This window comes from Capra hircus, chromosome 9 (assembly GCF_001704415.2).
Source record: "Capra hircus breed San Clemente chromosome 9, ASM170441v1, whole genome shotgun sequence".
NCBI lineage: Eukaryota > Metazoa > Chordata > Mammalia > Artiodactyla > Bovidae > Capra > Capra hircus.
In genome coordinates this window covers 63,311,683-63,335,510 of record NC_030816.1, presented here as the reverse complement: position 1 = coordinate 63,335,510, position 23,828 = coordinate 63,311,683, and the positions used below count along the sequence as shown (strand labels likewise).

The 23,828-nt window shown below is 42.7% G+C and overlaps 1 protein-coding gene across 6 annotated transcripts in view; it reads left to right on the top strand.

Moving 5' to 3' along the window:
• NHSL1 (NHS like 1) overlaps nt 1-21,602 on the top strand; it is a 266,654-nt gene extending 245,052 nt beyond the window's left edge. For 3 of the 6 annotated variants that reach the window (XM_018053262.1, XM_018053266.1, XM_018053265.1), the window contains exons 5-8: nt 2,943-3,074; nt 10,474-13,611; nt 14,133-14,265; nt 18,583-21,602. In XM_018053262.1, coding sequence (XP_017908751.1) covers nt 2,943-3,074; nt 10,474-13,611; nt 14,133-14,265; nt 18,583-19,318 — 4,139 coding nt within the window. In that variant the 3' untranslated portion in view covers nt 19,319-21,602. The remainder of the gene's footprint in view (nt 1-2,942; nt 3,075-10,473; nt 13,612-14,132; nt 14,266-18,582) is intronic. The other 3 variants (XM_018053261.1, XM_018053264.1, XM_018053263.1) reach the window with 3 other exon arrangements.

Below are 23,828 nucleotides of genomic sequence, written 5' to 3'. Positions count from 1 at the left end.
CTTAGTAAGTACATGAATTATTTTAAATTCCATGGACATTTTCCCACATTTACTGTACTTAAGCCTTGCAGGAATAGCAGGCATTTTAGTCCATTCTCTTTGCAAATAGCATTGATTTTTCTGAGTATGATTCTCATTCACCAAATCATACTTTTAAAAGTATTTTTATATATAGTTGTATTTCAGAACAAAGTGTAATGTTTAAACGGCTGTGTAGTTTCTGCAAGAAAATGCATTACATTATTTGCTTGATTAAAAGCCTCAGAATTAATATTGTAGGATTGTGCTATGAAATGTAACAATCCTTAATGGAATTCAGATAAAATGCATTATCGTGAAATTAGGAAATTTAAAGCAGAATAGATTTTCAGGAATAAAAAATAATTTACAGTAAAATACATTGGCACAACAGGAGACAGTGTCAGCCTCTGAACGTTATTCTCTCCTGTCTGATGAGTATGTGGATATGAATTACATAGAGTTTAAAAGGAGGCCTTGAAAATGCCATACAAGGAGAGGTGAATGACAATAAAGAAATGAGCAATACAAGTTAGGACAAAATGCAGTTTACTTTTGAGTGATTAACATTTTTGGAAATGTAGAAGGCAAATGCCTAATGACATATTTATTGATCCATTTTCTGGATCTGTGTGTTTACTATACACACATACATTTCATAGAGAAATAGTTTTTCTGATATTCTGGTATAAAGAAGCATTAAATTTGTTTACTTTTAGTGGTTGAATTGACATAGATTATACAACTCCTGGCTCTTTAAATGATACATTTCCAAAGCACTAGAAGATAAAATGTAGCTTCCTGTAGGGCGTTGTCACTGCTCATTTATTTGGGTGAACATTGACCTTCTGTTTGGTTTTCAGTACAGTGCAGCAGAGGAAAGAATGCCAATAAATATATTATTTCAAATGCAGAAAGATGCTTGCCAGGCAAAGAGGAAGAAAACATTAGTACAATGAGCTGCTGGCTTGAAAATCGATTTTCTCCCTTTAGTCACAGGCCTGTGTCCTGTGGGAACTCATCCTGTTCTAAGAGTTGAAGAGAAAAAAATGTTGAAAATAAAATGTGCATATGAGTATGTTGTTTAATCTGCCCCGTGGGATAGCTGCTCTTACACCTAGAAGATAAATAGAGTGAGTAAACATGCTAAAGCAGTTCTTACAAACTGCCTTTGGGCTGATGTTTGAGCTAGCTAAATTGATTTCTAAGTAGTAACCCTGACGGACTAGTGCCATTTTTCAATGAAAAGAAATAATTAAATCCCTCTCAATTCAGTAGACATTTACTGAATAACTACTTTGTGTCAGGCATTGGGCTGAATGCCACAGGCGATGCCAGGGTGCGTGATCATGGTCCTTGCCCTTCAGAAATGTTTAACCCAGTAGAGGAGACAATCCTTTTAGGTCACAATGAAGGGTGGAGAGTTTAGCACCAGCAGTGGTATATGTCTTAGATGTTCATCCTTGCAGTTTGTTTTTTAATTTCCTTGCAGCTTGGGTGGTTTATCTTTGGTTGTTTTGTGTAGGAAGCAAACCTGGAGACTAAATGCAACTATCTGTTAATAGTTTGTCCATTCTTAATGATTTGAGCCAAGAACATGTTTTTCCTCTGCCACAGAAAACAAATGAACCAGTGAAGTCCCGACTGGCCTCTTATAGGCCATATTTGCTATTGTACATAGTGATGCATTTATCACAGTGATGGTACCTTCTGGTGTTTCAGGGTTTTCTCTAAATCATTTCTGTTTTTTCTCCATTAGGAACAAAGTTGAGAGCATTTTCAAATTTACAAGCCCTCATCTAAGTTTGTTGCTTTTTAGGTGAAATGTGTTTTGCCCATTCCAATCTTTTATCCTCTGTTTTGACTAGAACCTTATTGGTTCTGTTCACAATGTATTCCTATTAAAATAGAAGATACATTGTTCACAGCATACCCACTTTTGAATGTGCATCAATGTTGCTAAAATGAGTGAATGATTTTTAAACTTTTCTTATAATATGGAAGTATATATTTTGTATGTGTACACATGTATTTTTTAAATTCTTTTTGAGGAGAAGAACCATTTAATGAGGTCAATGCTATAAAACTTCTCTTCAAATGTCAAGTAATTTAAAGCAGACCAAACAGTAATTGATGTGTTACTATTTTAGGGTATCCCATGGTGTGATAATCACAAAACTTACACACTAGAAAGAAAAAACTTCGATGTGGCATTCTGGGTTTGATTTCAATATACCTGTAATGAATTTAGATCAACTTTTGAAAAGTGATTAAGAAACAGTGAGAAGCAGTTTAGCTTTAACAAACTGCAGTGCTACTGGGTCTCATTGTGATAAAAGTACTTTATCATTATAAGGCTTTTTCATTATCATTGTGTCTCACACCATAGTAATTACCACAGTCTATTCAAATTATGAGCCTCCTTGACTGAAGAAAAGTCTTCACCTAGGAATTCTTGATTAAGTTATTTGTTTCATCACATCGGACAAGACAATACTTTGGTCTCTGGTGAGGACCAGATGAAGCAAATAAATTCATCTCCAGCTGATGGAACCAAAATACATGCTGATGTAAAGTGTGATTATGGTGACCAAAGACTTTTGTGAAACACTTCCAAAATAACCCATTTTTAAAATAACACAAAATCACTCGTCCAATGTCTTATTCACCAGTTTGCATTTGCAAATGAGCTCAAGGTGCTTTCTTTGAATGGACATACACCCAGAAATTTGGAAAACAGCCTTATGATGCTAATGTGCTTTCCTCCCTTTTTTGCCCTTCAGCATCCATTCATCATTGTATGACTGGCTAACATCATTATTAATACCTTCTTATCATTTTACAACAAGCTTCTGGAAGAAAGTGCATGGTGTCGGCTTGCTTGAAAATAACATTGCTTTGCTTGTTCTACTACTCTGCATTAGGGGAGAATTTCGATCGCCAGGCCAGCCTTCGGCGGTCTCTAATTTACACAGACACTCTGGTAAGACGACCGAAGAAAGTCAAAAGGAGAAAGACTATTACAGGAGTCCCTGACAGCATACAGAAGGAGCTAGGTATGGCTCATCAGAACTGTATTCTGTTGCCCATCATTGCTACTCACCATTACTACCCTAACCTTATCGGTGGTCTTTGTGAAATCAATACATTCTGATAGCCTTTTGGTACCCCAAAGGGTCAACTTCTTTCCTGAACGAGGCACTGGGTACAAATCTTTAACATCCCATGCAGGTGATTTGTTGAATTTTGATGACAAGGTAAGAGGAAGAGCATGTATGAAAACTATTGACCGGGATGATAGAAATTAAACAGTTATGTCATCATCTCTGTGTACCTTCAACAGTGGGCATGCCCACAGTAAAATTCACTTTCAATTTAGAGCTTAAGTTTTCATGAAACCAAAAACTTATTCTAGGACTTCAGATTGTGAGTATGGACTTCATTAGTTATACTGACACTATTGGTGGCATTTTTTCATCCAACATCATTAGTAAATACCAGTAAAATTGAAAATGGTCATTTGTGTTGGATAATGCCTTACTGGTACTTCTGGTGAAACAAATGCGTAGCTTTTTGATTTGGTATTTCTCAACATGTGGTTGAAAAACAGAAACCAAGAGTTTCTTTTGACTGGTGCAGAAGACGGTTTACTTCATTATTCACTCACCCATCTTCTTTCTGCTTATCTTTATATATACTTTGGATAACATTTTCTTTTCTTTCTGTATACATTGCCTCACCTGTTTTTTCATGGTCCAACAGGAATGTCTGCTGAGGCAGCAGGGACTTCAGTACCAGGCTGCTTCAGCTGGAATCCTGTTTCTGCCACTTACTTGCTGGGCAGCCTCAAGCTGGTTATTTCACCTCTCTGAGTCTACTTTTTTCACTCAAAAAAAGTATGGTTACTGATGTTAATAGAACCTAATTCATAGGGCTGTTTGAGGGTTTAATGAATTTATACAGGCAGAGCATGTGGTACCTGGTATCTGCTTGCCAATGCAGGAGATGAGGGTTCAACCCCTGAGTCAGGAATATCCCCTGAAGCAGGAAATGGCAACCCACTCCTGTATTCTTGCCTGGAAAACTCCATGGACAGAGGAGCCTGGTCGGCTACGATGTAATGGGGTTGCAAAGAGTTGGACACAACTGAGTGTACGTGCACACACACACTGCTATTAATATATACATATTATCTGCTATTGTAATTATTGTACCAACTTAATACTACCTATCTTGAATCTTGCCTTTTTCTCTTTGGTCAACCTGTGGACTTCTTTGCTTATAATTACTCAATATGCAGAAAACTAAGATCATGGCATCTGGTCCCATCACTTCATGGCAAATAGATGGGGAAACAGTGGAAACAGTGACAGACTTTATTTTGGGGGGCTCCAAAATCACTGCAGATGGTGGCTGCAGCCATGAAATTAAAAGATGCTTCCTCCTTGGAAGAAATGTTATGACCAACCTAGATAGCATATTAAAAAGCAAAGACATTACTTTGCCGACAAAGGTCTGTCTAGTCAAAGCTATGGTTTTTCCATGTAGTCATGTATGGATGTGACAGTTGGATCATAAAGAAAGCTGAGCACCCAAGAGTTGATGCTTTTAAACTGTACTGTTGGAGAAGACTCTTGAAAGTCTCTTGGACTGCAAGGAGATCCAACCAGTCCATACTAAGAAGATCAGTCCTGAATATTCATTGAAAGGACTGATGCTGAAGTTGAAACTCCAATACTTTGTCATCTGATGCAAAGAACTGACTCATTGGAAAAGACCCTGATGCTGGGAAAGATTGAAGACAGGAGGAGAAGGGGACGACAGAGGATGAGATGGTTAGAATGGCATCACCAACTCAATGGACATGAGTTTGAGTGAACTCCGGGAGTTGGTGATGGACAGGGATGCCTGACGTGCTACATTCCATGGGGTCACAAAGAGTCAGACACAACTGAGTGACTGAACTGAACTGATATTTTTACATTTATTTGCTGTTGAGGGCTATACTCTAAAAACTCCAGATCATTACTTCTGAACTTTCCTATCAATGTTTTAGGCAAAATGAGTTTATCTTGCAATGGTAGTATATGTTGCAGCACATCGAGGTAGTTTCAGCTTCCAGGTGTCAAAGACATCATTCCTGTGCGCTTTTTTCCTGACGCCCTTGCCTACATACATGCCTTGTATCAGGGAGGGAAGGCTTATTCTTGTTTACCTGGCGTTTTCCCTCTTTACTGCCATCCAGTTCCACAGTATGGGTTCTCTGCCTTCCGGACTGCAACTACAAAGGGATGAATAGTGATGCTTCTCATCTGCACTAGGTAGCTTCAGTGACCCAGATGACAGTGGATGCTCATCTTACCTCATAACACTGGGATTTTATCATGAACAAAGGCCAGATTGCATCCACAGGATTTACAAAGGCTGCCTCTGGTTCATGCCTGCACATCGCCTCCTTTAGTGGCCCAGGCCTCCTGTATCCCACTCTTTTATACTGTTTTTCTTTCTCTTTTAGGTGACAGGCAACTAATTTGAGAAAAAATAATGTGTACTGGTATGTCTAGCAGATGTTAAGGGGCTAATTTCTTAGAGTACTCAGGTAACGTTTATATTTGACTGCTCTTTTAGGAGATGTCTTAACCTAAAAAAGTAACTTTATAGACAGCTCTTTGTAAGATAACAAGGTTGATGTTTCTGGGTAGGCTACATTTTAAGTGACTTTCCAGTCAAAATGAGTAGGTTTTGGATGGCTTTGTGCCCAGAGTATAAGAATAGTTTGGCCCAGATAAAATAGACATACACGTAAATATTCAATATGAATTGTCTATCTGTCTATCTGATTTCTAGAGCCTCAAAGTTATGAACTTTTAACACTTTTTTTTTTTTTTTTAACTGAGCCAATCAGCATGGAGCCAGTAACTCAGTTGCCTCTTTGACCTTACTGGAAGTATCTGATCAGCTAGGTAAATCATATCTTCTGTAATTTTAATATTTTTTAAAACTGGAGATAGAGTCTCTGAGGCCCTCATTCATTTCTCTTTTGCCCATAACAGGAACACCACTAATACTGAGGCAAAAAAAAAAAAAAACCTCCCCGCGCATCATGTGTGTTGTGAGTGGTGCCACATAAGAAGCTTTTGGTGTCATTGCACAGTTGATGACATGACCTGGATCGTGGCTAGAGGCCAGCTGAGACAGCTGTATCTAAGTTAGAGCTGTTTTGGGGGTTTTTTTTTTAAAGACAATTAAGACAACCCCTCTAGTTTTATAGATAGGCCAGTCGGAAGGACTAGTGGGTAGAGTAAGGGAAAGGGACATTTGAATACAGTGAAGTGAAATGAAAGTTGCTCAGTTGTGTCCGACTCCCTTTGACCCCATGGACTATGCAGTCTATGGAATTCTCTAGGCTAGAATACTGGAATGGGTAGCCTTTCCCTTCTCCAGGGGATCTTCCCACATTTAGCAAAAAAAGGTGGATTGTACCTTTCCTTTGCTTCATTCATTTGGGCAAGGGTTGACTTTGCCCTTTCTCCTAATGTTTTGTACTTATAAGGCCTCTGATTTGAGAGCTTTGTGCTATCTTACTAATTATTATCAAAAGTAGACACTTCTTAAGAATTAGTCATCCTTAGATATAAAGTGTGGGGAAGAATGACTGAGTCAAATTAGACTTTAAAAGGATATGATTATCTGGAAAAAAAGACATTCACTGGAAAAGATACAGCCTGTCCACAAAACACTGCCTAAATTGCTGGGACTTTCACTTTTAAAATCTAACCAGAGATGCTCCTAGTATTAGAGTTAATTGTGCTTAACAATATGCAGCTTCTACTTAAAAATCTGTAGTGGACTCTAGAGATTGGTCAGCATATAAAGTTTTAAAATCAGGTATGACATTTTCTCTTTAAAGCATATTTATGGTATGTGATTTGTTGCCTTCCATTTAAATAAAAGGACAAAGTGTCTTTTTCTTTACTCTCATCTTAAACATACATGGAATTGTATTTGAGCAACCTGTTATGAGATTCCATCTTTTAGAAACAGATAAGAAATATCAATAACCTCAAATATGCAGATAACACCACCCTTATGGCAGAAAGTGAAGAGGAACTAAAAAGCCTCTTGACGAAAGTGAAAGAGGAGAGTGAAAAAGTTGGCTTAAAGCTCAACATTCAGAAAACTAAGATCATGGCACCTGGTCCCATCACTTCATGGGAAATAGATGGGGAAACAGTAGAAACAGTGTCAGACTTTATTTTGGGGGGCTCCAAAATCACTGCAGATGGTGATTGCAGCCATGAAATTAAAAGACACTTACTCCTTGGAAGGAAGGTTATGACCAACCTAGATGGCATATTCAAAAGCAGAGACATTACTTTGCCAACAAAGGTCCGTCTAGTCAAGGATATGGTTTCTCCCGTAGTCATGTATGGATGTGAGAGTTGGACTGTGAAGAGTGCTGAGCACCGAAGAATTGATGCTTTTGAACTGTGGTGTTGGAGAAGACTCTTGAGAGTCCCTTGGACTGCAAGGAGTTTCAACCAGTCCATTCTAAAGGAGATCAGTCCTGGGTGTTCTTTGGAAGGAATGATGCTAAAGCTGAAACTCCAATACTTTGGCCACCTCATGCGAAGAGTTGACTCACTGAAAAGACTCTGATGGTGCGAGGGATTGGGGGCAGGAGGAGAAGGGGACGACAGAGGATGAGATGGCTGGATGGCATCACCAACTCGATGGACATGAGTTTGAGTGAACTCCGGGAGTTGGTGATGGACAGGGAGGCCTGGCGTGCTGCGATTCATGGGGTTGCAAAGAGTTGGACATGACTGAGTGACTGAGCTGAACTGAAGATTATTTTGTTCATATATAACTATGTTTGGCTACTGAATAGTCTGTGTTTTCCTGGAACTTATCCCAGTATGTTACTCTCCAAGCAGAAAAGGACTTATTTAAAGGAATCTCCTTCTGAATAATTTTTGTTGGTTGATACTGAGAGCATTACTTTAGGCCTGTCAAGACTTTTTTAAAAATTCATACATTAAGCCTTAAATAAAACTAACTTGTAGATTTCTCTCATTATTTTTATTACATGTGTCTTTTTAAAAGTTGGATAGACCTTGTAGTATTATAAGTTAAAGAAAAAAATGTGTAATTATTTTAAATAATTTAAGCTTTCGTATTTATTTAAATTAAAATCAGGTAAATCCCATCAAGATTTTTAGCAGCAGCTGAGTGGACTATATTTGTGGTTCTATTTTTGTAATTTTTGCTACTTAAGATGGCATTCATCTGTGTCCTGTAATAATGTCACACTTTTTGTACTGTGAAAATATTGAAGGATCTATTTCACGAGTAGAATTTTGGTGGTCCCTATGATAAATAATATATGAGTTGTTTTGTATATATATTTTAGAAGTCTTTAGAAAAACATTGTTATTTTAATTTAAAAATTGTTTTGAACTGTAAGTGGTGATGAAATGGCTACAGTCCCATTTTCAGAAGCCTAGATTTCACATGCAACATTGTTACCTGAAAGAATCAAGATTTTGTTTATGACCTGTAAAGACATTTAAAAATCTACCACTGACCTCATGTAAAAGCTAGTTCAAAGGAAAGGAAAAAATAGGAAAGGAAATTTGAAAGGAAAAAAATATAAAATCCATATCAGAACGAAATAAGGTGTGCTGAATGTTTGGATTGAACTGGTGCCAACTGATCCAGTCCTCCAAGTCAACCCTCCACCTTCTAAAAGGACTTGCCAGGTGGTGCTATTGGTAAAGAACCCCCTTGCCACTGCAGGAGGTGTAAGAGAACCGGGTTCGATCCCTGGGTTGGGAAGATCCCCTGGAAGAGGGCATAGCAACCCCCTCCAGTATTCTTGCCTGGAGAATCCCATGGAGAGAGGAGCCTGGCAGGCTACAGTCCATAGGGTCCCGAAGAGTCGGACATGACTGAACTTAGCATTGCACACATTCTAAAATACTAGACTGCAAATATTTGCACCTTTTGTTTTTCTTTGCTTAAAGTGGATTTTTCTTCTGTTCCTACCCCTTTGCCCACTTCCCCTTTTTCTGAGGGAGAGCATCACATGCACACGTGGAGTGGGAGTGTGCAGTGAGTGTACTTGGCAGGGGGTAGGGGGGGAATAGATTTTCTTTGCCAAAGGTACGAGCACAAAAATGATTCTCCATCATCACAGTGAAGGGAATAGCTTTATGCTTGGGAACCTTCATTGCAGGGTGGCTTCTCCTGTGCAGTTGATTCAAGACTATATTGTGCTTTGCTGTTTGGATGAGCTATGCTGTCCAATCAGGGACAGGTGTCATATGAAGGCTAGTATAAGTGGGGTGGGGAAGGAGATCTTGGGAATCCTATCACCACCAGTGTCCTTACCCAGGTGAACAGTGATGCCTGTGGGCCCTTGTTGGATAATAACAACCTAGAAAGAATTATGGTTTCACTACTATTTTTCAAGATTTAATTGGTCCTAATGATTGCTATGCATGGATTTTTTTTTCTCTATACACTTTGAGTAAGTTCTTGGCTTCATGATTTTATTTTAAGCTTCTCTTCTTTCCTAGGTAGTTTGAAGTCTTTGCCTACGTGTAAGGATTTTTTTCATCCATCGCCCTGCCTCTCTTTACTGTAAGCCCTGCCTCATGCTGCTGTCGCTGCTGCTCCTTCCTCTTCTTCTCTTTTTAAACATACTATTCTTTCTGTTTGGTTGTAAAGCTCCAAGAAATGAATAATCCTAATTGGAGGAAATGTTCACTGGATCGGTTCCTGCTGCTTTTTCCCTCTCCAGAACACAACAGATTGCTACTGAATTTTGAATGTCAGTAACAGACAGATGATAATGGCTTAAGATGGATAATGAAATGTTTGAAACACAGATGGGCCTGTAAATCATTTTTTTCTTTTTCTTAGGACTTCTTCTGACATAAAAATTAATGTAATTCATGCTGTTTTATACCAATATCCTTTCTAAATGATACCTCTGTAGCCCTTTTGTTGAGCTGCTACATTCATCTGTCTTTGCGAAAGACTGTCATTGCTAGATGGATGTTCTGTACAGTCGCTGGATGGGTGAGAGTCTTACCTTTACCAAAAAGAGATTATGTAAAAAGGAAACCTTCCAAGGAGCCCTCAGCTTTGTTCTCAAAGGGAGTACCTGAGAATTGCATATGCAGCACTTAATCTGTAGGAGGCTATGAGGTATATATGAAAAGAAGTACATGAAATTTATCATACAGGTCTTCATCTGGGGGCCATCAGTCACGACTTAAACTGTCACCTAGGTGCTTATAGGGAAAAAGAAACTAGGCCAAATAGAAAAGATATTTTTTTTCTTTTAAGTACAATACCACAGAATCAGAAGAGGGTGAGAGATCAAGGATGCACTCAGGTACTGATTTTTATTTTTAGGTGATGAGCTTCTTTATGCTTTCTCTCCAGCTTCGGGAGGCACTGGCCAAGATGATGGTGGTGGTCACTCGGCGTACACCCCAGACCACTACTCTACGCTCGGAAGGCTCGACAGCTGTCGATCTACGGGACAGCGCTCAGAAACCAGGGATTCCAGCTGTCAGACTGAGGAAGTGAAAGTCATACCACCTTCAATGAGAAGAATCAGAGCCCAGAAGGGGCAAGGCATTGCTGCTCAGATGAGTCACTTCTCAGGCTCCTCTGGGAACATGTCAGTGCTGAGCGACTCTGCCGGGGTCGTGTTCCCTTCCCGCCTCAACAGCGACGCCGGTTTCCACAGTCTTCCCCGGTCTGGAGCAAGGGCAAATGTTCAGTCCCTGGAGCCACGGCTGGGTGCCCTGGGCCCTGCGGAAGACCTGGGCAGTGCTTCCCCCTACCAACGGGGTCACCCACAAGTAGATGAAGACTTTGGGCATCTAGGAACTGCCCCGAGGATGGGAACACTGTTGAGGCCCAAATCTCAGGAGCTGAGGCACTTTGAGGGTGAAAATGTAACCAGCCCTGCATGTGTGGTGTCTCCTCACACGAGCTACTCTACCAGCATCATCCCAAATGCCACGCTCTCCTCCTCTTCAGAGATCATTGTGATTCACACTGCTCAGAGCTCAGGGCAGCTGGACAGTAAAATTACCAGCTCATCTTCATACTCAAAGGTCAGATCCAGAGACCACCTCCTCTCCAGGCAGAAGGATGGTCATCATTCGTCCAGTGCAACCACACTGCTGTCCCTCTGTGACTCCGAAGTCTCTCTAGATGCACCAGCAAATCGAGAGAATGGGTCCCAGGCCATGGCCTATAACTGTAGAAATAACCTGAGCATCCCAGCCCACCCCCAGGATGTGGACAACAAGAGTGAGTCCAGTTATTCAGGAAGCCGGGGCCAGGGTGGTAGCGTGGAGCCCTGGGAATACGGTGCCTCAGGTAGTGGGCGGGCATCCCCACTGAAGCCACACTTGGCAGCTCCCGGTTACTCCACTCCTGTAAGCAACACGAGCAGCTGCAGTTTGGACCAGACCTCTAACAAGGATGATACCAGGTCTGTGTATTCAGAAGACCACGATGGCTACTCCCCTACTCAGCACCCAGACTCTGGACACAGACCTGGGGATCTGTGCAATAGTAATGATGGCTTTGGGAACCCCAGGCACAGCGTGGTCAATGTTTTTGATGGAAGAGCTCAGAGACACCAAGGAGACCGGTCCAATTGCCAAGACAAATCCCTTGCACGAAGCATTTCTTTGAAGAAAGCCAAGAAGCCTCCCCTGCCACCCTCTCGGACAGACTCTCTGCGCAGAGTTCCCAAGAAGAACGTCCAGTCGAACGGGCAGGTGCTGAATGAGAGCCTGATTGCCTCGCTCCAGCACTCGCTGCAGCTGAACCTCCCGGGCAAGGGCGGCAGCTCGCCTTCCCAGAGCCCCTGCAGTGACTTCGAAGAACCGTGGCTGCCTCGCTCCCGCAGCCAGAGCACTGTGAGCGCCGGCAGCAGCCTGACCTCCGCCACGGCCCCCAACGTCTACTCCCTGTGCGGGCTCACGCCGGCACAGAGCGACACGAGCAGCGTCAAGTCCGAGTACACAGACCCGTGGGGCTACTACATTGACTACACGGGAGTGCAGGAAGAGCAGGGGAACGCAGGCAGGGCCGGTCCAGCAGGCAGCGCAGCATCACCTGGAAGTGGGCCGGGCCGCCACCTCCTGGAAGGGTCCCGGGCCGCGGTACCCCCGGTGCTCGGTGGCACCGTCAAACCAAAGATCACGTCGCCGGAGAAGTCGCACAGAGTCACTTCTCCATCCAGTGGGTACTCCAGCCAGTCGAACACGCCCACCGCTCTCACCCCTGTGCCTGTCTTCTTAAAATCAGTGTCACCAGCCACTGGGAAGGGGAAGCCCAAACCCAAGGTGCCAGAAAGGAAGTCGTCTCTTGTATCTTCAGTATCCGTCTCCTCCTCCTCCACGTCTCTTTCCTCGAATACTTCCACCGAAGGAAGCGGGACGGTGAAGAAGCTGGACTCAACGCTGGTGTCTCCGATCGCGAATGCTCCTCACGCCTCTCCTCCAGCCCCTTGTCCCGCTGACAAGTCTCCTTTCCTCCCTCCCCCGCCGCCTCTGGCCGATTTCTCCGAGGGCTCACCTCTGCCTCGATCTCCCCTCTTCCCCCCTCCGCCACCAGAAGTGCTCACTCCCTTCTGTGCCCCCACCGACACCTGCTTTCCTCCGCCCCCCACAGCGCTGAGCCCCCCTTTTCTGGCTTCATCTGACTCCCTGCCACCTCCGCCACCTGCCTTACCCCCCTCAGTGCCCCCGCCTGCCCCACCGTTTGACCCCAAATTGATGAAAGATGCCAGGCCTTCTTTCAAGAAACCTGGCCAGCCAGAGTCCTCCCGGGAGGCCTGCAGACAGCCTTCCATCAAGGAGGAGGGCAGCAGACTCCCCATGCCCCTGATCACCACCGAAGCGTTGCAGATGGTGCAGTTGAGGCCGGTGAAGAAGAACTCAGGAACCGAAGTAGCCCCCTTACACGAACACCCATCTCAGGAAAAACGAACTCCGGTTGTTCCCCAGTATCATTTAAAGCCATCTGCTTTCCTGAAATCCCGAAATAGCATACATGAAATGGAGAGTGAAAGCCAGCCAGCCTCCGCGACGAGCTCGCTTCCGACTCCTGCCAAGAGCTCGACTCAGGGTCACCAAGACAGTGCAGCCGAGCATGGCCTCCGGAGCCACAGCCCGGCCGGGGAGGCGGAGTCCGGAGCGGGTGCCACCCCGCCGCTCGGCCCGTCGCCCAGCAGGAAGCCGCCCCCCATTTCCAAGAAGCCCAAACTGTTCCTCGTGGTGCCACCTCCGCAGAGGGATTTCACGGCGGAGCCCTCCGAGAACGTGAGCGTGGCATCTCCTAGCCCCACGAGCGCAGAGGCACGAGAGAGGGGTGCAGCAGGGGCTGGTTCTGATGACACCGATTCTGGCAGCTCCGTGGTTCTTGTGGGAGGAGCTGCAGGATCCGAGTCCCCGGGCAGAGTGGAAGCCAATGTCCCCATGGTGCCAGCCCCTGCGGAGGAACCAGGTGCCAGGAACGGTGTGGAGCGCTGCCTGCCTCCGCAGGACCCAGGGCGTGAGTCCGGTTTTCTCTTGTTCCCCTAGACCGTTCGCAGCTGAGGCGAGTAGGGCTGCTGCACGCTCAGGTTCAAGCCGGCTGCGTGTGGGCTCCCTGTGCCACCTCGCGCTTAGGTTACCAACTTGGCATTTCTATGGCTTTTTTTTTTTTTTTTTAAATATCCAGATCTAAGGGTAGAGCTCATAGAAGGGCAGAAAATAGAAGGGGTGGGGTGGTGGGCAGCAGATTGAGTATTAAATAACTGAGTAATCCCCCCCAGAGAGCGGCAAATAAATGTTACAGCAAAATTTAAGAGAGATTCCGTTTCATCTAGACTTTTAACAGAAAAGCCTGAGCTTTGACGGTCATGCTTGTGTCGTTTCCCCATCTTTGTGATATATCAGACAACAGACCCTGCTGCCTCTCCCTGGGATTCTCACGTTGTCAGGGATGGCAGAGAAGCATATTTGGGAGCTTGGCTAAAGACTGAAATTCAAGTCATTCATGCATCTTGTGTCTGCCTGCTTGCTTCTCCATAGCTGGGGTGCCGGAGGCTGAGACAGCCAGTTCTTCCTCAGAGACCTGTGACTTCCTTAAGGACGACAGGGGTGATGAGGTGATGACCCCCAGGAGACCCCGGACCACAGAAGACCTTTTTGCAGCTATTCACAGGTATCCAAAACTCCTTCCTCTTTGTTGAATCTACTTCATGAGTCCCCTCTTTCCAAATCGGTTCTCAGTGTGTTTTTCTTTGTTGATGTTCTTACTCTCACCTAACTGAACTTCATTAACTTGCTTGTTGATTTTTTTAGTTTGTTTCTATATTTTTATTTCCCTTATCTCCAGTTTCTTTTTTACTCAGTTCCACTGATTTTTATGATGATGTGGGGGACAGAGGGTCAGTGTGATGATGTTTGGTTGGCCTTCCTCTTGCTAGCGAGAAATGCAGTGTCACTATATTTGACTGAATGTTTACAAGAGTTGGGTTAAAGTAGCCAGTGATCCAGTCTCGGATGAGGGATGCTGTGTTCTGTGGACTTAACATGCACAGACTAGCTCTACAGGACTTCTTTCCTAAGTGTTTTGTTTTATTGCTTTTATTATTTTCATTTTACAGAAAAAACTAGGTTTTTATAGTGTAACTTCTTTGGCTATTGAAATGTTTCAATAAAAGAATACATCTTTTTTAAGCAGGAGCAAAAGAAATTTAAATTTATTATTGTATACTGCTGGTGCCATCTGCTGGCATCAGAAATTATTGGGTTTTTAAAAAATGTGGAGTAAAGTTTTCAGAGTAACTGCCTGAACTGTTGTACTTTTTACATGCGATCACCTTAAAGAGTGATTTAACACTATAGTTTTACTTGTTGCCTAATTTTTCTGGCTGTAAGCAGTTGAATTCTCTCACAATAGTGTCATTGTAAAAATGAATAAGATTGTATTTGTGCAAGTACTTTAAACTGTATGCTGTACAAAACCTTTGCTTTCTCCTGGAATTCTTTACCACAGTATTTTCAGATAACTCTTATGAATGCCCCTGTGCTGCCAAGGCCTTATATTTCCCTGAACCAAGGTCCTCTTTCTTCCTCCTGAAACTAAACATCTGTAAAATCATTTGATTCTCTGTGTGAGTAACCTGTGTCAGGAGTGTTTTCCTGGTTCTTGGAATCTAACTGAAGTGGCTGTGATCCCATGAGGTGGAAAGCATAGGATGTGCCGTCCCTACCTGAGCTTCCTCGTGCAAGGTGTAAACATCTAACTTGGCCTGTAGCAGGGGGGTTGGGGGGCCAAACAGCCAAGCTGAGGAATCAAAGTGTTTGTCAAGAATTATATTCTTTACTTTTGGTTCCAGTATTGGTATATGTCCTGATAGATGCTAAACACTGCCTCTGTCACATTGTCTGACTGGTCTCTTGTCATTAGAAATTTAAAAAGTAGCTGGTTATCAAATTATTCCTGCAAACAGGGGAAATGAAAAATGCCACATCCTTTGAAACCAACTTTAATGACACTTGTAGAGATTTACATAGATGTTTCTAACCAGAAGCATGCTGGACATCTAATAACCTCCCCATGATTGTTTTCTGAATTAAATGGAACCAATTGGAATTTAACTGTTAGGAAATTCTTCCAAGGCCTGACATCGTCCATTTGGTATGAGATGCACTGGGTTGCCAAATATACAGACATATATATATATTTAAAATAGCATCCACTGAGAAGATGTGTTGCTGGTTGCTCTGTGTACTAAATACTTAGTCTCAGGGACAAACCCAACTGTTGTGGGACCAAATTACTACATACTTTTCCTAAAAATATGTGAAAAATCTCTTCTACATTTTATTTTGGCAGCCCTGTTAAGGCACTAAAAAAAATTGTGGTTTCTCCTACTAGGGAGTTATATCTACTGCAGATGCAGAAATTGGCCAGTCTGTATTGTTCCATGTACATATGATAGAAGTAAAGACTGAATAGGGTGTGGTTTGCAGATAGAAAGCAAGGATACAGGCTAATTTTTAGTAGATAGATAGTTAATATATTAGCACACATAATAGGAAGCCATCTAAAGTCTTTGAGTTTTAGGGCTTTATTTTATACCCTTCAGTAGCTAAGCTAATAATTTAAGATAAAGAATATCTAAATTGAAACACAGCTTTCAAATTTTGTAATGCAAATTAATTCACTTCAGATTTAAAGCCAGATGGAAAATGTAGAACACCACCACTTGAAGTGTGAAGTTTTTATATTTATTGAATTAGTTTTTAAGCCAGTGTTAACTGTTTAAGCATGTTTTAAATAGCCATCTTCCTTAGAAATACACACACAGTGTGTGTGTGTGTGTGTGTGTGTGTATACACATACATACATAGCATACATAATATGCCAAGAATTCCTATATTTAGATTTAATTGTCATTTTCAGGGGCAGTTGCTCTTAAGAAACAATACTTTTATAAATTCCCATCTTTTCTTCATTCTGAATCTACAATTAAAAGGCCTTTAATTGTAGATTTAATCAAACATAGCTATGGCTTATTATATGGATCTCAGATCACCCTCTCCATTTAAAAGCCCAACAAAAAAATTATCCTAAAACCAATACCTGCAAGAATCAGATGAGCAGAGATGTCTTTGGGAAGAAACCAGAATAAATTGTGAGGTCATGTGCTCTATGTGGAAAGATAGTCCATCAAATTCTACTTCTTGTATTAAGCTGTGTGACTTCACCCTCTGGACGTGGATTGCTTTTTCTGGCTGGACCAATCCATCTAATTGTTTTCCAGTTCTGAAATTCTGGGATGTTATTGTTTCCATGGGTTTTGTGAGTGGGTCAGTAACTTACTCTAAAGCACTGCTCTTGTTGACAGTGGAGAGGACCATGGAACCTAAGTTTCATAGGCCAGTTAGTGCCATCCCAAAGGAGGTGGCGTGATGTCAGCTCTGGTCACCCATTCAGCCTCTTAACTGGATTTTTACCACTTCTGATCTTTCATTTTGGTGTCTTCTTGTTGGCCAGAAGCACGGAGAGGATCCTGGAAGCACCTAGCCCAGGGCAGCCATCAGAGGCCTATCCTCCCCTGTGCCTGGCTGTGCAGGACATGTAAAAACATCACTGAAGCCTGAGCTGATAGAAGGAAGGGAGAATTACATGTTTGTTAGGCACCTACTCTATGCCTGACACTTTAAGGCTGTAACTGCATTTATTGTGACTGATAAGCTATGAGCTATCTAATGTTAGTCCTCCTTTTCCAGATAGGAAACAGGGTCAGAAACTTGCCCCAGGTCACAGAACAAGAAAGCTTTCCGCAGTGGGTAAAGCCAGGTCTATATGACTCCGGAGATCCTTTATCTCACTGAATCCTCACAAACCTGTGAGGCTGGTATCATCACCCGCATTTTACAAGTATGAAAAACTTGTAAATAGATGAATTACTGGTCCAGGATTACATAGTTAAAAGTTGCTCAGATTCAACTCTTAATCTCTATATTTCAGATAGTATTCTTTCAACCTTTGTCCGTTGCATGTTCTAGGATTTTATGGCAGAAGAAGATGTATAACCACATATTTTTATTTTTATTTTATTTTATTTTATTTTCACATATTTTTAAAATACATTGTTTTCTTAAAGCAAGCTCAACCTGCACTTAGCTGAGTGATTCATCCCACACTGAGTGGTGGTTATGAAGACACCAGCAAGGGCCACTTGGATCATCTGCTTTATTTTCTGTAATTCACTCCCAGAAAACAGTCTTAGAGACTGAGGACAAGAACTACCCCCAGGACAATTTTACTCTCCCTGAAGGCCTCTCCTCTTTCACTCTCTACCCCATTCTTCACATTCTCTGGATCAGTCCGAGGATGTCAGTCAGGAAACAGGATCTAGTGTGGAAGGTTCATTCTTGTTTTCCGGAAAGTTGGATTTCTAGGAGTTGACATATGGTCCAGTAAGAGCTAAAGAAAACTGGTTTTATGTCAAACTCTAGAATGACTGAGAATGTAAAGTTAGCGTTGTCCTAGAATCTGAGGCAGGGGGCCTGTCTCAGTGTATGGGATATTCTAGGAGTTGGCTTGTCTACTAGGCCATTCAGGTGCCAGCATCAAACAAGAAATGGAAGAGTAGAAAGAAAGGAAGGTCACCCCAATATCAGTCGCATGTAGAAGAGTTAAATAAGAAATGGCAATTATGAAAAGCTTTGGAAATGATCCTATGCAAAGTAAGATAATATGATGTTTGAGATTTATTTGAAAATAATCCAGTGAGTGTGGAGATGAAATCACAGTGACCATAAGTTAATAATTATCATAACTGGGTCATGGACACACATAGTAATACAATGAACTATTCTTTTTGCCTGGGTGTTTGGAACTTTCCATAGTGAAAATAATAGATGGTGGCCTGAATATCAGTAAGAGAAGCAGGGTGGTGTGTGGCCCACATCCAGTGGTCCACCAAGAGTTAACCTTCATCTTAATGTTATTAAATCTCAGGTCTAAGAGGAAAGTCCTTGGCCGTAAAGATTCAGATGATGATCACTCCCGAAACCATTCTCCGTCCCCACCAGTGACACCCACTGGTGCCGCCCCCAGCCTGGCCTCCCAGAAGCAAGTGGGGTCCATTCAGAGAAGCGTCCGGAAGAGCAGCACCAGCAGTGACAACTTCAAAGCTCTGCTGCTGAAAAAGGGGAGTCGCTCAGATACCAGCGCCCGCATGTCAGCAGCAGAGATGCTCAAGAACACAGACCCTAGATTCCAGAGGTCAAGGTCGGAGCCATCACCAGACACGCCCGAGAGCCCATCAAACTGCTCCCCGAGCAAGAACAGGAGGGCGCAGGAGGAGTGGGCCAAGACCGAAGGCTTGATGCCTCGGAGTCTGTCCTTCTCCGGCCCCAGGTACGGCCGCAGTCGAACGCCGCCTTCTGCCGCCAGCAGCAGGTACAGCGTGCGGAACAGGATCCAGAGCAGCCCCATGACCGTCATCTCGGAGGGCGAAGGGGAAGCCATGGAGCTCGCAGACAGCACGGCTCTTCGGGCCCCGGGTGCTGTGAGGGGATGTTCGATGGATGGACTGGCGACGGGTGGTATGGATGAGGGCAGCCTGCTCTGTGCCGGGGCACCCGCTGCCCCGCTGGGGGCCCAGGCTCCTGGTCCGGCAGTGGGGCTGCCTGGCGCAGAGGGCAGGGGCCCTTCAGAACAGCAAGGCGGTCTCACCGGGGATAAGAGTTAGGGGCAAGAAGCTCCCAGGTGATGGGGGGAGATGTGCAGCACGTGGCTCTAGGAAGCCTGACAGGTCCCCTGCCCTGCCTTGTCCCTTGATCCCGCTCAGCATCTGTGCTGCGGGCCCGGGCACCGCCAGCCTCGCCGCGGAGGGGAAGGGCTATGAGGAGTGGCACTTGCCCTGTGGCTTAAATGCAAGTAGAAGCTTAACTTCTGAAAGTGCTTCCTGGGGAAGTTTTTTTTGTTTGTTTTTTTGTGTTTTTTTTTTTTGCTAAATGCTGGGAATGTATGGAGGGATGTGCATGTGTGTGTGCATTCAGAACACTTTTTACATTAAACACACACACCACCACCACCACCAGCATGTACAGAAATAGGAGAGAGCTGTTAAGCTAGGTAGAGTAATGGAGCCTTCTGGGCTAGGTGGTAATTGCTTTAAAAGTATCATGTTTATGGAAATTAGTTCCAGGGAGAGAACCATTACTTCTAGCAAAGAGGGGTAGGTTTGCTGGTTCTGAGCACATGGGGGTATGGGCTTTCCAGGCAAGGGGGTTGTGGTTACCCCCAAAAGTTGGAAAAGGGCTAAGGGACGAATTGGTTCAGGTACTTCCTTTTTTGTAAAAACACAGACATGTGGACATGGCAATGCTGTAACTCAGGGTCTGCTGCTGTGCAGCGGAGACACCACTCCTAGCCTGGTTGGAAGAAATGTGGGTCATTTTTTAATGCCTTGCCTCCCTGAGTAGCAGCTGAGACCTCCTTGGAGAACAGAAATGACAGTGGCCCATGCAGAGAGGGTAAAGGAGATGAGAGTAGGGGAGCGGAGTAAGTGATACACTGCTGGAATTTGGTTCCTGCTTATTCAATAAAATTATTTTTCAGAATTAAACTTTAAAACTTGCACTACGGAACTGTGGGTGGAGCCTTTCCTTTTACAACTGTTTTTCTTTTTTTTCACACCAGAGTTTAAACTTCCATTTGGTAATTTCTTATCACTTGAAATGTCAACATTTGCTAACTTTTGGTTAAACCAAAGAAAAAGTTAATACTATTTTTTTCCTTGAACTGCCTGCAGTATCATGTCCTCACTTAGAAAGGTTTATCAAAATCTATTATATACTATCTTACTTGGAAGAAAATGCTGACTAGCTCTTTTTGGTCAAATAAACTGATAAACATTGGCAGGGCTTGGCTCTTAATTAGCCCTGAGCAATGAGTTTTAGATTAAAAAGATTTTTTGCATCATTTGGTTTGTGTGTTTTTATATTTTTTATAAATAATTGAATTTGGCTAATTACCTTCTAATCTTCTCTGGTTAGAATTTTAACACTTTTAGACGTGGAAGAAAAGTGTGTAAAGTATTTATTTTTATGTGATATTCTTGTGACCACTTCATCCCAACTGTCGTGTACATAGACTTATTTGTTGGTTCAATAAAATCAGATCTTGTGTTCTTCATCAGAAGGACCTCAGATGAGAGTACTGAGATTATTGGCCTAAATACAATGTGGTTGCCAATTATCATCTTTTTTTGGGGTGACAATATCATCTAAAAGCTTGACTGCACAGGCCCAGTCATTGTAAGGTTTACCCTCTAAAGTATGACAAACCTATTTTAGATGCATCTTGAAACAAAAATAAATCTACAGAATTAAGACTCCTATTCTCTGAAGAAAGCAAAACACGTCTTTTCACACAACCAGATATCAAAACCTGACACTTGGCCAAGAGCAAAAGGACTGTCTACCACTTGGAGCAAGTGTATTCTACATTGGGCACAAGAATCTTTTATCCTCAATTTCAGAATAATGACATTGGCTTTCGGATATGAAGTCGTCTCATAGCTACCTAAAAAAGATTAAAATGTACTTGGCTATCAGAAAACAAATTTAATATATAAATCATTTATGTTGAAGGTAAGATAAGTACCCTCAAAACTAATGATAAAACTTTTCTTAAATCCCCATTTGTAAAGGAAAAATATACTAGTTTTTTTCATTCGCTTTGAATAAAACAATTGTAAAGTAAATATTTGAACCTTTTTTGTTCTTGTTGTTTGTACATGCATTTTTGAATGATGAGTTAAGTCTTCTTGTACCAAACTGCTGAGTGCTTTGCTGGATACAGACAGAACAGCAGTAAAGACCAGAAGGTGCCCGTGGGAGGTGAGGACCCAACAGAGAAGAGATAGAACATCACAGACACTGTGGATGGTGTCGTCTAAAAGGACAGTGGGAAAAGCAACTCTTAAGTGATGTCTTGTGGACTTTTGAATAAAATCCCAATAATGTGTTGACTGAGAGTCTAGGTCATGTGACATGTGGAGAGATGTGAGAGCTTTGCACAACATGGATGAAATATAGGGAGATAAGAATCTAAACTCATCCCAGAACAGGCATCTTCAGGTTTGCTCCTTGACTTCCTCTGTGGGACTGGCTACTGTCAATGAACACACTGTATTTAAAAACTCAATGAAGGCAGCCTTATTGATGCTTCCTTACACCCCAGACTTGAAAGCCCCCACCACCATCCTGACTAAGCTATTTCCAACTTGTTTTTCTGAGAGTTGGGAGAGAAACAAATGAGCATTTGGTCTGTCAGTTGGAAGCAGCCTTAGCTTTCATCTGATTTCTGCCCTCCTGTTTCTAAAGAATGTTGATTGTAACCATTGCTTCTCCTGTGGTGATGAGAGTATGTTTGTTTGAGGAATCACAACGTTGAGGAAAGAAAAGGAGGCATTTCTTTATCTTGATCTTATTTTCCATCCACCAACACCACATCCAGCTCTGGGGTGAGCATCCTGGGAGGACAGGAGAAACACAAGATTGGCCTTGTTGGTTCTGCATTAATGTGCTTAATTGAATTTGTATAATTGTTTATATTGCTGGGATTTCGTCATGAAATGAGCACAGTAGGATAATTTACTTTCACAAATATTAGGATATTGTTGAGGTGGGGAAGAAGGGTCTTTTGAATAAAACATGGACCTGATTCTTGAGGTCCGATTTCCTTTTATAAACTATTCAGTTACTATAACATAGTTGTTGGTTTGTGGTTTTTTTTTGCAGTGAGCGGCCCTAAACCAACTTGCACAGAGGCCAGCCTTTATTCACAGAACCAGAACTAGTGACCTAGAGTCATTTGTTTAGCGATGAAAAAAAGGAACCCTTTATCAAATTCTTACTCGTGCGCTAGGTAAAGATGAGGGAGTTCTAAGAAAAATGTGGATTAGAGATAATTAAGGTACATCGAACTTGGTGAAAAGGACATACAATGAACTATCCTATAAAACATTAGTGTCAGAGTAGACAGAAAAGGAAGAACACTGGGAAAACCCTGCTGGGACCCCCTCCCCCACCACATGAGTTCTCCTTTACCAACAGAACACCTGAAGTTGGTTCAGACCAACCAAAACACTTCCACCCCTCTCCCCCATTGTCAGAAAGCCCACGTGGCACAGTTTTGGTCAATGAGACATAGGTAATAGTCTGTGAGTTTCCAGGAAAGCTGCTTTTCTTGCATAGGTACCATCCCCTTCCTTCTTTTATCCCTCGAATGGATGGGAGGCTGGAGGAGAAACTACTATTGCAACATTTGAGGCAGCAACAAGGATGAAAGACGCCAAATGGTATGGAAAGCAGAGGGGAAAGGAGCCTGGTCCATTGATAACATCCAGAGTCACCATACCAGCCTTGGGCTGTTTACCTCCAAGACCCACTGGGTAAGTCATTTGTCATCTGCTTTGCAGTTGACTGATACATTTCTCAGAGGAAGATAAGAGGGGTTGGCTATGGTGAACATGAGCTGACTCAATGAATTAGTGTGGGGTTATCTTGCCTGTCAAGTATGTAAATCTTAATTATATATTTGAGGGTTGGAGAATTAACCAGTGAGGGTTTGCAGACCCAGGGAACCACTATAAGCCAAATTGACTAGAACTCCATTTATTTTCCAAAGTCCATATGCTTCCATTTTAAAATGGAAGGGGAACTATGATGATAGTTGGAGTTTCTAGGTATCAAATGTCAATTTGAACCCTGACATATCTGGGTATTTTTTTCTTTCTCCAGTGTACAGTCACCTGAATAAATGATCATAGGACCTATTGGAAAAACAGTAGCAGAATCTTTAGTGTATACACTTGCTGAAATATTGCAGTGATCTTTCCCCTAAGGATCCAGTTATTCAGCCAGTGAATTTTGTATCTGGAAACTGGGCAAGAGATTACAGTTTTGTGGGGTTTGGAAGGAGTTGAGGGGGAAGATGATCTCAGCCCCCTGCTGATCCATCCTTGCTCTCTTATTGGTTACTCGATTTCATCCTTTGTTGTTCAGTTGTTAAACTGTGTCTGACTCTGCAACCCCATGGACTGCAGCACGCCAGGCTTCCCTGTCCATCACCATTTCTCAGAGTTTGCTCAAATTCATGTCCATTGAGTCAGTGATGCCATCCAGCCATCTTGTCCTCTGTTACCCCCATCTCCTTGCCTTCAGTCTTTCCCGGCAGCAGGGTCTTTTCCA